Genomic DNA, 12,774 nt, shown 5'->3' with positions numbered 1-12,774 from the left:
TTGGTAAAAGTTAGTTTTACATTTTTGCAATTTTGATGGTTACTATAGACATTTTTAAGGTTTTTAACTACATTAATTTGTACAATTGCAGGAAACTAATGGGGTTAGGGTTAAGTCAGGCCTGCTGGCAGCAATTTCACGACCCAGGGCCAAAGAGTCAATATGGGCCCCTAGGGGTTAGGGGGCAGGGCTAATATTTGATTGATGGTACACCCTTCATACTACTTTTGCCAAGTTAGCTGTGAGTGCATAATCTAACCCTCAAGTACCATTATCCATATGGATACTGAAATTACTAAAGATAAGAAGCCTGGTGAACCCAAGACCAAACAAGATATATACTTGATTAGTGCATTAGGGAGTGTGAAGTGTAAAGCAGAAGCCTGCACATCACAGCTGTTCCTATTTTAATCGCAAGTGAATATGATCAAACTAATCAATTTTAACACACCTACAACAACCTTCCTTTGGTTATGATGAACCAAAGAACTAGAGTTAAAATATAAAAAAGAGAACACCCCTGAGAGGGAGTGTATCCATATCAGTATCTTACCAACATATGTTGTAATAATGTTTTATAGTATAGCTAGTACATTAATACAAGGTGAGTTGGTAGGTACTGGTACAGATACACTCCCTTTTAGGGTTGTCCTCTTTTTTGAAAGTTTGGCTTTGGTAACCCTGAAAGAACACCTAAGTTATTGTTCACCTGAGACAAGGAAAATCAGGATTATGGATTCTACGGAGATTCTAAATAACAGCTAATCTGTCATTGCTGGAAAACAAAGATTGGTGAGAAGAGTACCTTGAACAAAGACTATAGGTCTCAGACATTAGAAACCATATTTTTACTTCTGTTTGTTTGTAATCCTTCTCTCTTTTACAGTTAAAACCTACTGTTGATGGAATTAACCTAGGTTTACTTTTTGACCAACCCAGCATTTTGATTAAATAGAGATGACTCGTAATAAGCTGCTGTTTTTGTCTCTTTGAAGGAACAGTAAATTTTAATGTTTTCCATGAACGAATCAGCTGCGCATTGCAGAGAGCCATCTCTGAGGTGCTCCAAGGTTGAAGTTCACTGATAGTTACCTCCTGAGAAAGGCTGGGGTTGGCAAAAACGGGAGTAGTGTGTGGACAAGGTCAGACTGGAGGGTAAGGGAGTTGTCACACAGCTTCACTGCAGCCAAGCTCCCACTTGCCGAAGTTGAAATGGGTAATGTTCTGTTTCACAGTGAGCCTCAGATCAGTTTTCAACTGATGTGTTAGGACGCACTGATGTGCTGTGAGAACTGGTCAGCGTGCCATGAAATTTTGTCATTTTCCCCTCACTGCTGCTATTTGCAGAGCTGAGGAGGGGAGGGGGACGTCGATGACTTGCACCAGCTGTGGCTCAAGCAGAAGGCTGCCTGAGTCCCAACTCCTATTGTGATAACTAAGTGTTGGAATGAAATCTGGACACTGTATGAGAAGAAACAAAGGTTTCTTACAACCAGTTGGTGGAGTGATTCTGAACTTGGTTAAGATTCAGAATGCACTGGCAGCCACCAAGTTATGATTGGTTATATAGAGAGCTGATAGTCAGAGGAAAGAATAGAAGCAGACAATAAGGAAATGAACATAATCAATGAGCAATCCAGATGAATTAGTGAACACTCTGGGAGTTACAAAGAGTTTCCATGTGCAGTTTACAGAACATTTTATCTATAAACAAGTGCTTTGAAGAGTGCAGTCCTCAACACCAATGTACAAAGTGACATCTCATCTGTAATACACTGATGTGTAAAGCACTGATGTCTTGTCTGGCATCCTGATGTAATCTTCGTGTGGACATGATCATTCATGTTATCTCTACAGAATCAAAGCAGAAGTTAGTGAAGGAATCGTGTCAGTTGCCCTTTAACTATAGTCCAATTACCCTCCCCACACAGTCCCTTCCTAGAATGCAGCTGCCTAGGGACTTATTTACATCAACTGGGATGCTCTCCCCAGATGGCTGGGGTGGGGAGGCTTAAGACTCCATTTTGGAACAGTGGTTCTTAGCAAATACTATGGCCTACTTCAGAATTTTATCCTATACAAGGGAGTGGGCAAGCACAGCCCGCCCACAACTAAAAGGTCCCCCATAAGAGGGGGATCCATTAAAAGGACATGGTTCCCAAATAATCACAGGGGACAACTAAAGAAAGAACAGGAATGGGTGTGGGGCTCAAAGGGCCAAAATAAGGGAGCCAGAAGGCGATACGGAGCAGAGACCCCCGGACAACACCCACTGCTCCTTGAAGGTGTTCAGGGAGCCAGCAGACACTGCCCAGAGGAATTCCACCCGGATTCTTGAATGAATGGTGGAACAGAAGTAGGCCCCACAATCGCAATCTCCTCCCTTGACCAGCCTCCTCTCCCTGGTGTTACAGGTGGCCACCTTAGCTGTAGCCAGGAGGAGACTGAGGAGGAGGTCCTGCAACCCTGGGTCCCAGCAGGCACAGGGTTTATCTAGGATTACCATATCTGACCTTTCAAAGGACACTTCTAAGCGAACGTATCTGTCAGTGTCCACCCACTTGTTTTATTAATGTGCTCTGCATAACACATTAATACAGGGTGAGTTGGTAGATAATGATAGGGATACACTCCCTCTCAGGGGTGTCTCTTTTTATATGTATCAGAGGGGTGGTAACCTTAGCCCTTTATCAATTCCTCTGGCCGAGGGCAAACGCTGACAAAACAGGATCTCCCTAGCCCTGTAACACTGTACATCTCATTGAAGCCTACTGTGTTACTGAAGAGGTTGGGAATCACTGTCCCAGAGCCTAGTGAGAGCTCCCCCTCCCCCCGGCACTGCTAGGAGAAGCAGCGATGGGGGCAGACGCACCCGCTTTTTGCTCAGGCCAGCACTTGCAGCGCCCGTCCGCACTGAGCCGCCAGCGCTGTCGAGCCCAACCAGTGTGAAAGGCGCCTTGGGAGCCGGCAGCCCCGCCCCACCAGGGGGGCTCCCGCCGGGAAGCGCGGCGGCGGCGGCGCCAGGGCCGGGCCAGGCAGGGCAGCCGGCAATAGGGTAGGGACACGAGACCGAGGAGTGTGGGAAAGGAAGAGGAGCAACGCCCACGAGGGAAGAGTCGGTAATGGCGTCGCCCGTGACTCGAGCGCGTGGCGGAGCAGGAGAACGACCTTCGCCCCTGTCACCCCCTGTACACAGCAAGCGCAGGCGCGGTAAGGTGTCGAGTCACGGGAGGCGGTGACCCGGAAGAAGTCCGGGCCCGCGCGAAGCACATGCGCACTGGCGAGCCGTGGCGCGAGCCCCGGTAAGAACGCGCGAGGGACGCACCTGCCAGCGGGGTAGGGGGAGGGGGTCCGGCCTGTGCTGAGAGCTCCCTGCGGAGGGCGGGCGGCTCTCACTAGCCCCGTGCGTCCACTGGGAGCCTGGGCTGCTGACGCCCAAGATGTCGAACTTGGCGTCCGCCAGCTGCGAGCCGCCGGCCGCGGAGCCGCAGGAGAAGAAGCCGCTGAAGCCCTGCTGCGCCTGCCCCGAGACCAAGAAAGCGCGCGATGCCTGGTAAGCGGGGCCGGCGCTGCTCGGGTCTGGTGCGGGCGGGCCGGGAGGGCAGCGCGTCTTGCAACCCCACGTGGGCTTTTCCCTGGGCTGTCGGGCAGACACCTCCCCGAGCCAGCAGCCAGCCGGTAGCTGGGTGCATGGATGAGCCGGGCCGTGGCCACACGGGGGTGTTAAACCAGTTTAACTACATCCCTCAGGGGTGTGACTTGCCTACACTCTTGAGGGATCCAGCTGGGTGCAGCTCAGGGGGACGTGTGGACTAGGGCTCACTTCTTTCCCCACGGGTGTGTGTACCCCTTAGGTTTCGTTAGCATAACTGTGACATTTGGATGTGCAATGTTTCATTGTACCACACACTGCCCAACTTACTGATGCCCAGGTAAGTTTTAAAGGTTGCCCAAGCCTCACCTCGCTTCCCAGCAGACAGATGACCCTGTGCCAAAATCACTATTATAACTCACAGTAATCAGTTTCCTCTTTTAGTAGTCTGCTTGTAGGGCGGTGACCAAATGTTATTTTTACATATGCAGTATTGCAATACTTCCTGTATTGTCAGTTTCTCAATAGCTTAAGTTTCACTGCACTTCCTGTATCATCAGCTTCTGTGCCACTTTTGCGTTTTGCACAAAGCAGAAATTGAGAAAAACATTTGTTTAAAACCATAATTTACTTTAAAGAAACACCAACATTGGTGAATGGTTTCAGGAACAAGTACAATATCAGAAACTGAACTTTTTAAAAAAACTGACTAGCTTTTAAACAGTCTCGCTACATGTTCTTATGACTCATAACAGTTTCTCTTTGATTCAGTCTTTAATGACTTAATACAAGTTAAATCTTAATTTTTAAAGCTTTAACAATAATTTGTCTGCAAACCTGTAGAACATAAAAGATGTTTGACATCTAATAATGAACCTTGACCTTACTGGGAAAGTAACAGAGGTAGCTATGTTAGTCTGTACGGCAACAAAACAGCAGAAACGTAGCACTTTAAAGACTGACAAAATGATTTATTTTGTCCCACGAAAGCTCATCACCGACTAAATCGTTTTGTTAGTCTTTAAACTGCTACATTTCTGCTGTTTTGTCTTACTGGGAAAGTTTTCTTCCTAAATGACATTTTTCCCTTTAGAGATGAGAATGGGAACAATAGATATGTGGGTTAAAATAATATATACACAATTTGTAGTGACTCTCACTAACAACACCATATATTATTGCAGTAGAATTTCAGAAGCTAGTTCAATTATTTTTATCATGTAATCATTTTAACATTTTTTGAGTCGACAGTGAAATTACTGTAGTGAGGTAGGTTTTCTGTATTCCTTGGAAAGCTTGATGGTTGTGTGGCACTTTTTCTATGTGGCTGGGATTCTACAATGGCACAGGGGCTCTGTGATAATTAATAACTATGACTGCAATATGTGGGGAAATCAAAGCAAGCTCTGCAACAGTATAAGCTTCTTGTCTTACACTTGTCACTTCTTAGCACTTGATCAGCCCTAAGTAAGATTTCATAGCTAAAGTTAAGATTTTGTCACAGTTACTTTTAGAAAAAGTCATTGACAGGTCAAGGGCAATAAATTAATGGGAGGAGCTGATTGCCCCACTTGGTGAGTAGGCTGACAGCCTAGGACACGGCAGTGCAAGAGGGACAACTCCAATTCCAGACCCAGCCACTGGAGGGGGAAAGGAGAGGACAGCATCATCTCTGGCCATTGTGACAGGAAAGGGGGAACAACACCTGCCATTGCCAGTGGGTGGGAAAGGAGGTGCAGCTCCGGTCACAACCACCATGGCAGAATCTGTGACCTCTGAACATAAAAAGGGCCATACTGGGTCAGACCAAAATTCCATCTCACTTAGTATTGTGTGTTAAGACAGTGGCTAATGCCAGATGCTTCAGAGGAAATGAACAGAGGCAGGTGTTTGTCCAGTGGTGATGAAAAGTGACTAAATCATAGCCTTACTTACATCCCTTTACTGAGGTGTGTTAAATATTAGATCTATATTTTAAAGGAGAACCTATGGCACAGGGTCTGTAGTGACCAAAAATTATGGCCCAAGTGACAACTCACAGCATGATGTTGGGTAATGACAGAACCAGGAATAGAACACAGTTCTGATTGCTGGTCCCCGTTCAAGCCACTAGAACTTGGTGGCTTGCAAAAGAGAACTTTTTTGTGTGTGTGCATAAAGTGTGTTTACTGTGAACATGAAGTGCACTTGTTCCACATCACTTGGGTTATTTAACCCACATGTGTATTTCTCAACGCGCTGCACTACTTAAAGACTTATTGTTTAGCTTGATAACTATTCTTAATTACATTTATGGCCTTGTAATTGCTGGTTCCATTCCTTACAGCTACAAATGTTCTGCCCTAATGTGGAGATGCCAGAATTAATTCCATAGTCCAAAATTTGTGCTAGATTTTTCCTTTTAGTGGCAACATTGCATAGATGTGGAAGGTGACAGACTTGAATACTTCTGGAGGAAAATAATTGAAAGTATAAATCGGAACATGTTTTAATTTCAGGAATGTTATAGGCATCCATGGATACAAGCCCAATAGATTAGAATGTAACTCAGACCCTTGGAAAATTTGTATTCTCGGGAAAACCATGCCTGGGGCTGCAGAGGGGAGAATCTGTTATCTTTTGCTGCTGTCTACATCTGTCAGATGCTGCAACTTAACTATCTGCATGGGAAGATAGTAGCCTGGACTCTAACAAAAATTAGAAACCCCCACAGGAAGGATTTGTGTGGGAAGGAAGATTGTAGCTGTATGGGTTGAATGGGGACCCAGTAGAGGAGTGGTGCAGTGGGGGTATGGGGGGAACAGATGTGAAGAAGCAGGGACTCAGAGACAACTGTAGTGGCAGGGAAAGCTAGGACTGAGAGGAGAGCAGAAAAAAGGAGAATCTACTTTTTTGAGGGGTGGGGTGGGGGGTGAGGGAGGTAAAGTAGGGACCCACAAGAGAATGGAGGGATGGGGAATGGTGATGAGGGAAGCAGGGACCTAGAGTATGCCACCCTAGCATTTGGTGTAGGGAGAATTGCAGGAAGTCCCTGAAATAGAGGGGCAGGAGATGGAGTCACACAAGGAGTTGTTGGAGAGATCTGCAAGAAGCAAGGTATAACTCATTTGGCCTACATAGGCTACAAATCAGGTATCCCCTATTAGTTAAGCTCAAGGCTTGAAACCTCCCTACCTTCTGATGTGAGGTTTCACCTTTTTTCAGATCCTTTTTTTTTTTTTTTTTTTTTTTTTAAACTAAAAATGACATGGAGAAAACTAGTGCTATGTATTTCTGGAAGAAGAAAATACTGCCTTGGGTATAACATGCACAAGTACTAACTGGCTCATTTTAATTCATTAGTGTCAAGTGAGTTTTCAGCAGTGCGGCAAAAATGAAATGGTTAATGAAAATGCCTGTAATGTTAACATTCTCTTGTCTCCTCCTTATATTGTCAAGGGTTCCTCAAAGTCAGCTGGGCTTCCCTTTCAAGCTGAGAATGGCCTCTTTCTTTTTTTTTGGAGGGGGCGGGTGTTAAACTAAGGGCAGCCTCCCACATGAAAAGGCTGTAGCGAAATGGCAGTCATCTTAACTGAGGGTAGCCAGTGGCTTCAGTCCCATGGGGAAGGATGGGAGATGGTCAATATCTCTAGTAGGTGGCATCTTTTTTTTTCATATGGAACAACTAGATCAGGATAACCTTTCTGAAAAAAGTCATTAACTCACCCAGTTGTAAACTGTACAGCAAATTAAATTGAAAGTCCCACTTCAAATTATTTTTATTTTAAATGTTTAAAAGAAGCAGGAAAAGTCAAACAGAAAACCATCTGAGTTTAATAACAGCCTTATATTAAATGAGATTGTTTTATCGTCTGCTTAGTATGAAATCTGTTGTTCAATTTCTTTGTGGACTTTTCATGTGCAATAGTTCCTTGGTCCTACAAATTTGGGTATTACATGGTTTCTGTTTTGCCAGCTAACCAGGGAAATCCTTTTGCATTGCAGCATCATTGAGAAAGGAGAGGAGTACTGCGGGCCCCTTATTGAGGCTCACAAGGAGTGCATGAGAGCCTTGGGGTTTAAAGTATGATTGAACTGAGCAGCAGGGCTGTATGCATGGTGAGTATTGACTGTGGTATGACATTGCTTACATGGCTGCTGCTTCTGCAGTGACCCTGAGATCTCAGTAGGTGTCACTAGTGGGTCTGGACTTCCTGCACAGCATCATCTTAAATGTGAAAAGCTGTGCCTTAGGATAAAGAAGAGAAGACTGATACTTGCTTGTGTCCTCACTGGCTCAAGAGTAACTATTGTTGGCCTCTTGGGCCTGGTCTACACTAGGGATCAAAGTCGATCCCAGATACTCAGTTCTATCCATGCCATTTGTGTTGCTAGAATCCCTGTATCAGGATCGACTTTGTTCCTGATCAGGTATCTTTGGGCCTGCTCTGATGTCCCTTACTCTGCACATCAGCATGGCCAGGGCCAACCGCTGAGCCCAGAGATATCAATTTTTGCCTCATCTTCACACATGCAGCAAAATTGATCCTTGGAAGATTGATCATGGTGCACCAACTCCCCTTTTCCTCTCTCCCTTCCCCCACCACCCATAAATATAGACGAACCCTTAGAGGGTTTACAGAGTTGAAAGGACTGCTGGGAGTCTGCATCTGTGTTAAATAATTCTACAGTGACAAAGCACCATTCGGCTGTTATGAATGGCTGTCCTGTAATAGATTTGGAGGGGGTCATAAGGTGCAAGGAGGATATGAAATGATTAAAAATGACAATGCCTGCTTTCCATTCTTCTACAAAATAATTTTATCAGAAGGTCAGAGGGAGACTTCTGAATTGGAATTCATTTACAAATTTAGCGCCTTTTAACCTTGCCCTGAACAGAGGTCTTAATTGGCTTATGTGTTGCAAGGGTAATCTCCCAACCTTTGATATTTGCTGTAATGTGACACATTTAGCTTAATTTGCTTCATTACCTGGTGTTACTAGTGACAGGTAACTTCCCTTTCCTCCCTTGTCCCCTGCTATATAAACCTCTGATTCTGTATTTCTACTACAAATCCATCTCAAGTGGGTTATACCCACAAAAATCTTGACCTAATTTGTTAGTATCTAAATTGCCACAGGACAGCTTGCTATTTAAATGTGGAGTTTAGCTTTCCTTTTTTTTGTCGTCTTTATTGTCTCCCTATCATTATAAAGACACCATATTGTGTTCTTCAGAGTTGCTACAACAGAGAACCTGTGGAAGTAACTGTCGTTAGTGTAGTCTTCAAATTGCCTCATATAGCAACCTTTATGACTGGAGGCTATTGAATTGTTGATGTTCAGTGAGAAGTCTCTTATTAGAAATGTTCTTTTTTTTTTTTCCTCCTAGGTGGTTTGCTGTTGGGTGACTGGTTTCTCAGGTGGCTAAACAATAAGTTATTTCTGCAAGCTACGTCAAAGAACAAACTTATGAGGAATCTATTTATAGAGAATTTCTAGCAAAAACAATGTGAATATCGCCCCTCTGGCGCCTCCATTATCTGATATTGATTTGCTGATAGAGATATATTTTCCTCATAATAAAGGACTTAAAAATGCTCGCTCTTTCTTTCTTCTTTTTTAAACCAAAGACATTCACATCTTGCTTTTAAAAAGTAAGTTTCTAGCCCTTATGGATACTCGGATACATTCAGTTCCCTGATACAGTGTTGCCTTTGTCCTTCTGAGACTTCATCCAGTGTCTCACCATATTTACTGTCACAGGCTTTGCCAAACTGGCTGTCAAGTCAAATTAACAAGCCATTTATCACTTTCTGTGGTGTTATGTAGAACCCTTTGGGTGGCACAAAAACTGCCAAATTTAATTTTGACTGCTGCTTTTGAAAGCTATGGGCAGTGTCTATTTACAGATAAGGGAACTTAAAAATGGTAGTTGAAGAATAGGTAGAGAAGGAGACCTCCTCCCTTCACTAACAGCTATGGATTGGAAGTGAGAGAAACTTCTCTTGTACAGCCTCTGGAGTGGAGTGGGCCCTTCATACTTGTCAGCTACCTTTTAGTCAGAGGCTGATTCGAAAGATGGAACGTCATTTAGTCATCAGCAACAACGCACAGGAAGTAATCCCAATACACTCCCACTTCCCAGAATATTCTCTGTTGGTGGCTTGTCTCTTGTTAGCTTGTGATATTTTTTTGGGAAGGTTTTGTTTTCTACAGGTTGTGCCTCCCTTGGCTGGCACCCTCGGGACTTGAGAGGTCCCTGATAAGGAGATTTGCCAGAGGTCAGGCCTGCCTGAGGGCTTGGGGTGGAACTACTTCTGTAGGCGTCCCTGTGGTTGTAGGGTTGCTGGGGGGGGCTCAGTGCCTGGCTGGCTCCCTGTTGTGGGGCTGCTGGCAGGGCTCTGCACCCTAACCAGCTCCCAGCCGCAGGACTGCTGGGGTTCTTCAGCCCCAGCCGGGTACCTGGAGATGCTGGTAGGGCTCACTGCCCATCTGGCTCCCTGCTGTGGATTGCTGGAGGTTTCCCTGGTCAGATGGTGTCCCTACAGCTGTGGCTTCCAGGAGCGTTTTGCACCCCAGTGGGCTTCCTGCTGCAGGGCTGCTGTGGTTAGCCAGGCTGTGGTCTCGCAGCTACTCTCTGGTCCAGCAACATCCATTTTCCCGCTGAATGAGAGATGTTGCCAAACGAGAGAGGCCCAGATAAGGGTGTTTTAACCTGTAGTAGAAAGCATTTAGTAAACTTCTCAGTTTTGTATCTATACCCATCTCTACTATAAGGTTTGTAAGCACTTTATGTGCATTAATTAAATCTCAGCCTGCTCTGCCAGGAAGGTAGCTAATCCTCAGTATATTGATAGGGGGAAAGAGAGACCTTAAAAGGCAATTGCTTGCACTGGGTCACAGTGAGTTAGTAGCAAACGAACAATAGACTTTGAATCCCCTATGCATATTGCTGCCCTTTGGCCACAGGACCATTCTTTCTTCCTTAGTGAAAAAATATGAAACATGAGCATCCTTCATTTATATCTTAGAGGTTCCTGTTCTCCCTAGCTCCTGCACACTGTAAGTAACTTCCAGCAAAGATGGTAGGAGTTGCTTGGATCTGTTACAGGGGAGCGAGGAAAAGATGAGCTCTGTGTTTCCTTGAAACTTAATTCTAAATGTCTTTAACTTTCTGCTGTCCTGTTTCACCCCCAAACAGACTGTGGTGAAAGTGGCTTCTCAGATTATTCTCTGGGTGGATGTGCGAGCCTTACCTTACGCTATTTCTTCACCCAGCAGTAAGCTAGCAAAGGTGACTCCAGCTCTGGTTCTGCTTGCTTTGATACTAATTGAATATTCCACATGGAGCCAGTCTTCCCAGGGATAAAATCATCTAGTGATGGCAGTTATGATTTGACATTTTCCATCTTTTTTTAAAAAGCATCAAGTCTCACTTGTACAGTGTGTGCTAATACAGTATTAGTAGACTCATGTCTCTCTAAGTGACTAGTGCCAATGGGAATGGTATGATCGGCATGACTCCTGTAAATTTGTCCTGAAACACAACCACCCTTGTAATCCTATCTTACACAAAGGCCTGTTCCAATTGGCTTATACAGGCTGACTTCGTACTTCATCCTTTGCATCAATATTCTGGCCTCAAAGGGTGCAGCTGACTGAAAAGTGACCGCTTCCTCACAATTGTGAGAATTCTCCCACCAGTGTACAGATGATGATTGTATTACTGATACAGAGGACAGAACAGATTCCAGTTGGCACACTCAAAGCTTTGATATTATATGTGACAGCAGAAGATGTTACCACCCTGAATATTGCTGCTGGTAGGGGACAGGAAATGCCCAGCTGGATCCTCAAAGCCTGCGTGCAATTGGCAGGAGTGATGATCTTTTAGCAACACACTGGATCTGGATTCATGGGGAGAATGTAACTTTCCCACTGTGTAGTGTACTTCAGATGCGTGAACAGTGAGTGGTATGTTGTTTGTTCTGTACTGGATGAAAAAGTGTGTGTTTGCAGACTATAGGAAACTTAAGATGGTGTTACATTTCCTGTAGGGTGGGCATTCTTGCTATTGGTGTGCCTGCTATGTAACTGCCAGTCTACCTTGCTGGCACCAGCAGAACTGGTACTGCTGTTTGTAAGACGTTGTAGAAGGTGTGCAATCACTGAGAATGCTGCCTTGTGGTCAGGCAGTGGTTGCAGGTCTTCTCTCTGCTGAAGTGCATTCCTGTCCTTTGGTGTGTGCACCCTAATAGTTTTCCAGTCCTTCCCCATTGCACAGGGGCTTTGAGGGTTGAGAGTTATAATTAGTCTTTTACAGCTGGCCTGTCGCCGGAGGTGAAAGCTCTTGTTGTATTGTCCTTTCAGCGTGGATAGGGAAACTTAGGCCCTCCTCGTTCACCAGACTCCAGTCCAGAGCCTAAATGGTTGTCGGCTCCAATCAGCATACTAGAGTGCTAAACTATGACCCCCACCCCATTCACCTCTTCCTATCCCTAACGCTCCCGAGCCTTCCAGAATAAATCACTCATGGGGGTGGCACGCTCTGTCCCACACTTATCTTTTGTGGGTTCATATATGTCTTTGTTATCAGGTTCCAGGCAAGGAGCTCCTGGGCAATAGTACTTGCAGCTTGGAGCAGCCATCTGCTTTCTTCCACTGCCCTCTTCTGAGCTGTTCGGTTCTCCCTTTTAAAACCCTGTCTCCTCCAGCTTGTGCAAGCTTTGCAGGTGTGTCTGAGCAGGGTTGCCTGGGCCTTGAGCTGTTCCTTCAGCTCTGCTCTGCAGTGTACAGTCTGTATACCCTACCCAAACAGAAGTCTTACAAAGCAGACAAATGCACCTGAATTGCACAATGCCTTCTTCCTATCTGTGGCATGGGAAGCCAACTTTCCCCGGGGAGTGTCCTGTTCTAGGGCAGAAATTTCCCATTGCACGTTTCCAAGTGATCCCTGTATTGTTCACCATCTCCCTGTGCTTTGTAGTGTTGTCATGCTAAAGGTGAGAAGAGCCTTTTGGCTCTTACAGTGAAACTCATCCCTCACATGTTCATATCTGCATGGTGTGCAGAGCAGAATGATTGCTCACGCTCTACACTCCAGTCCTCTGTTCACTCTAAGTTCCAATGTCCCATATGATGGAGTTGCTGTCACTTCCCCTAGCAGGCTGTGCCACAGTGTGACAGGTTGCTACTAGAAA

The 12,774-nt window shown here is 45.2% G+C and overlaps 1 protein-coding gene across 1 annotated transcript; it reads left to right on the top strand.

Annotated features, from left to right (window-relative positions):
- Positions 1–3,237: 3,237 nt before the first annotated feature.
- COX17 (cytochrome c oxidase copper chaperone COX17) lies at positions 3,238–9,171 on the top strand. The gene is made up of 3 exons (XM_074983571.1): positions 3,238–3,553; positions 7,577–7,690; positions 8,964–9,171. Exons 1-2 carry the CDS (start codon positions 3,441–3,443, stop codon positions 7,659–7,661), a joined length of 198 nt encoding a protein of 65 aa, XP_074839672.1. The 5' UTR covers positions 3,238–3,440; the 3' UTR covers positions 7,662–7,690; positions 8,964–9,171.
- Positions 9,172–12,774: the final 3,603 nt, after the last annotated feature.

This window comes from Carettochelys insculpta, chromosome 1, assembly GCF_033958435.1.
Source record: "Carettochelys insculpta isolate YL-2023 chromosome 1, ASM3395843v1, whole genome shotgun sequence".
Lineage (NCBI taxonomy): Eukaryota > Metazoa > Chordata > Testudines > Carettochelyidae > Carettochelys > Carettochelys insculpta.
This window is presented reverse-complemented; position numbering and strand designations above follow the sequence as displayed.

What these genes read in the sequence shown, in the direction of transcription:
- COX17 (XM_074983571.1), top strand. Translation starts at nt 3,441, where the DNA reads ATGTCGAACTTGGCGTCCGCCAGCTGCGAGCCGCCGGCCGCGGAGCCG. An exon ending in AAGAAAGCGCGCGATGCCTG is followed by an intron (nt 3,554 to 7,576) that starts GTAAGCGGGGCC and finishes TTTGCATTGCAG; the next exon opens with CATCATTGAGAAAGGAGAGG.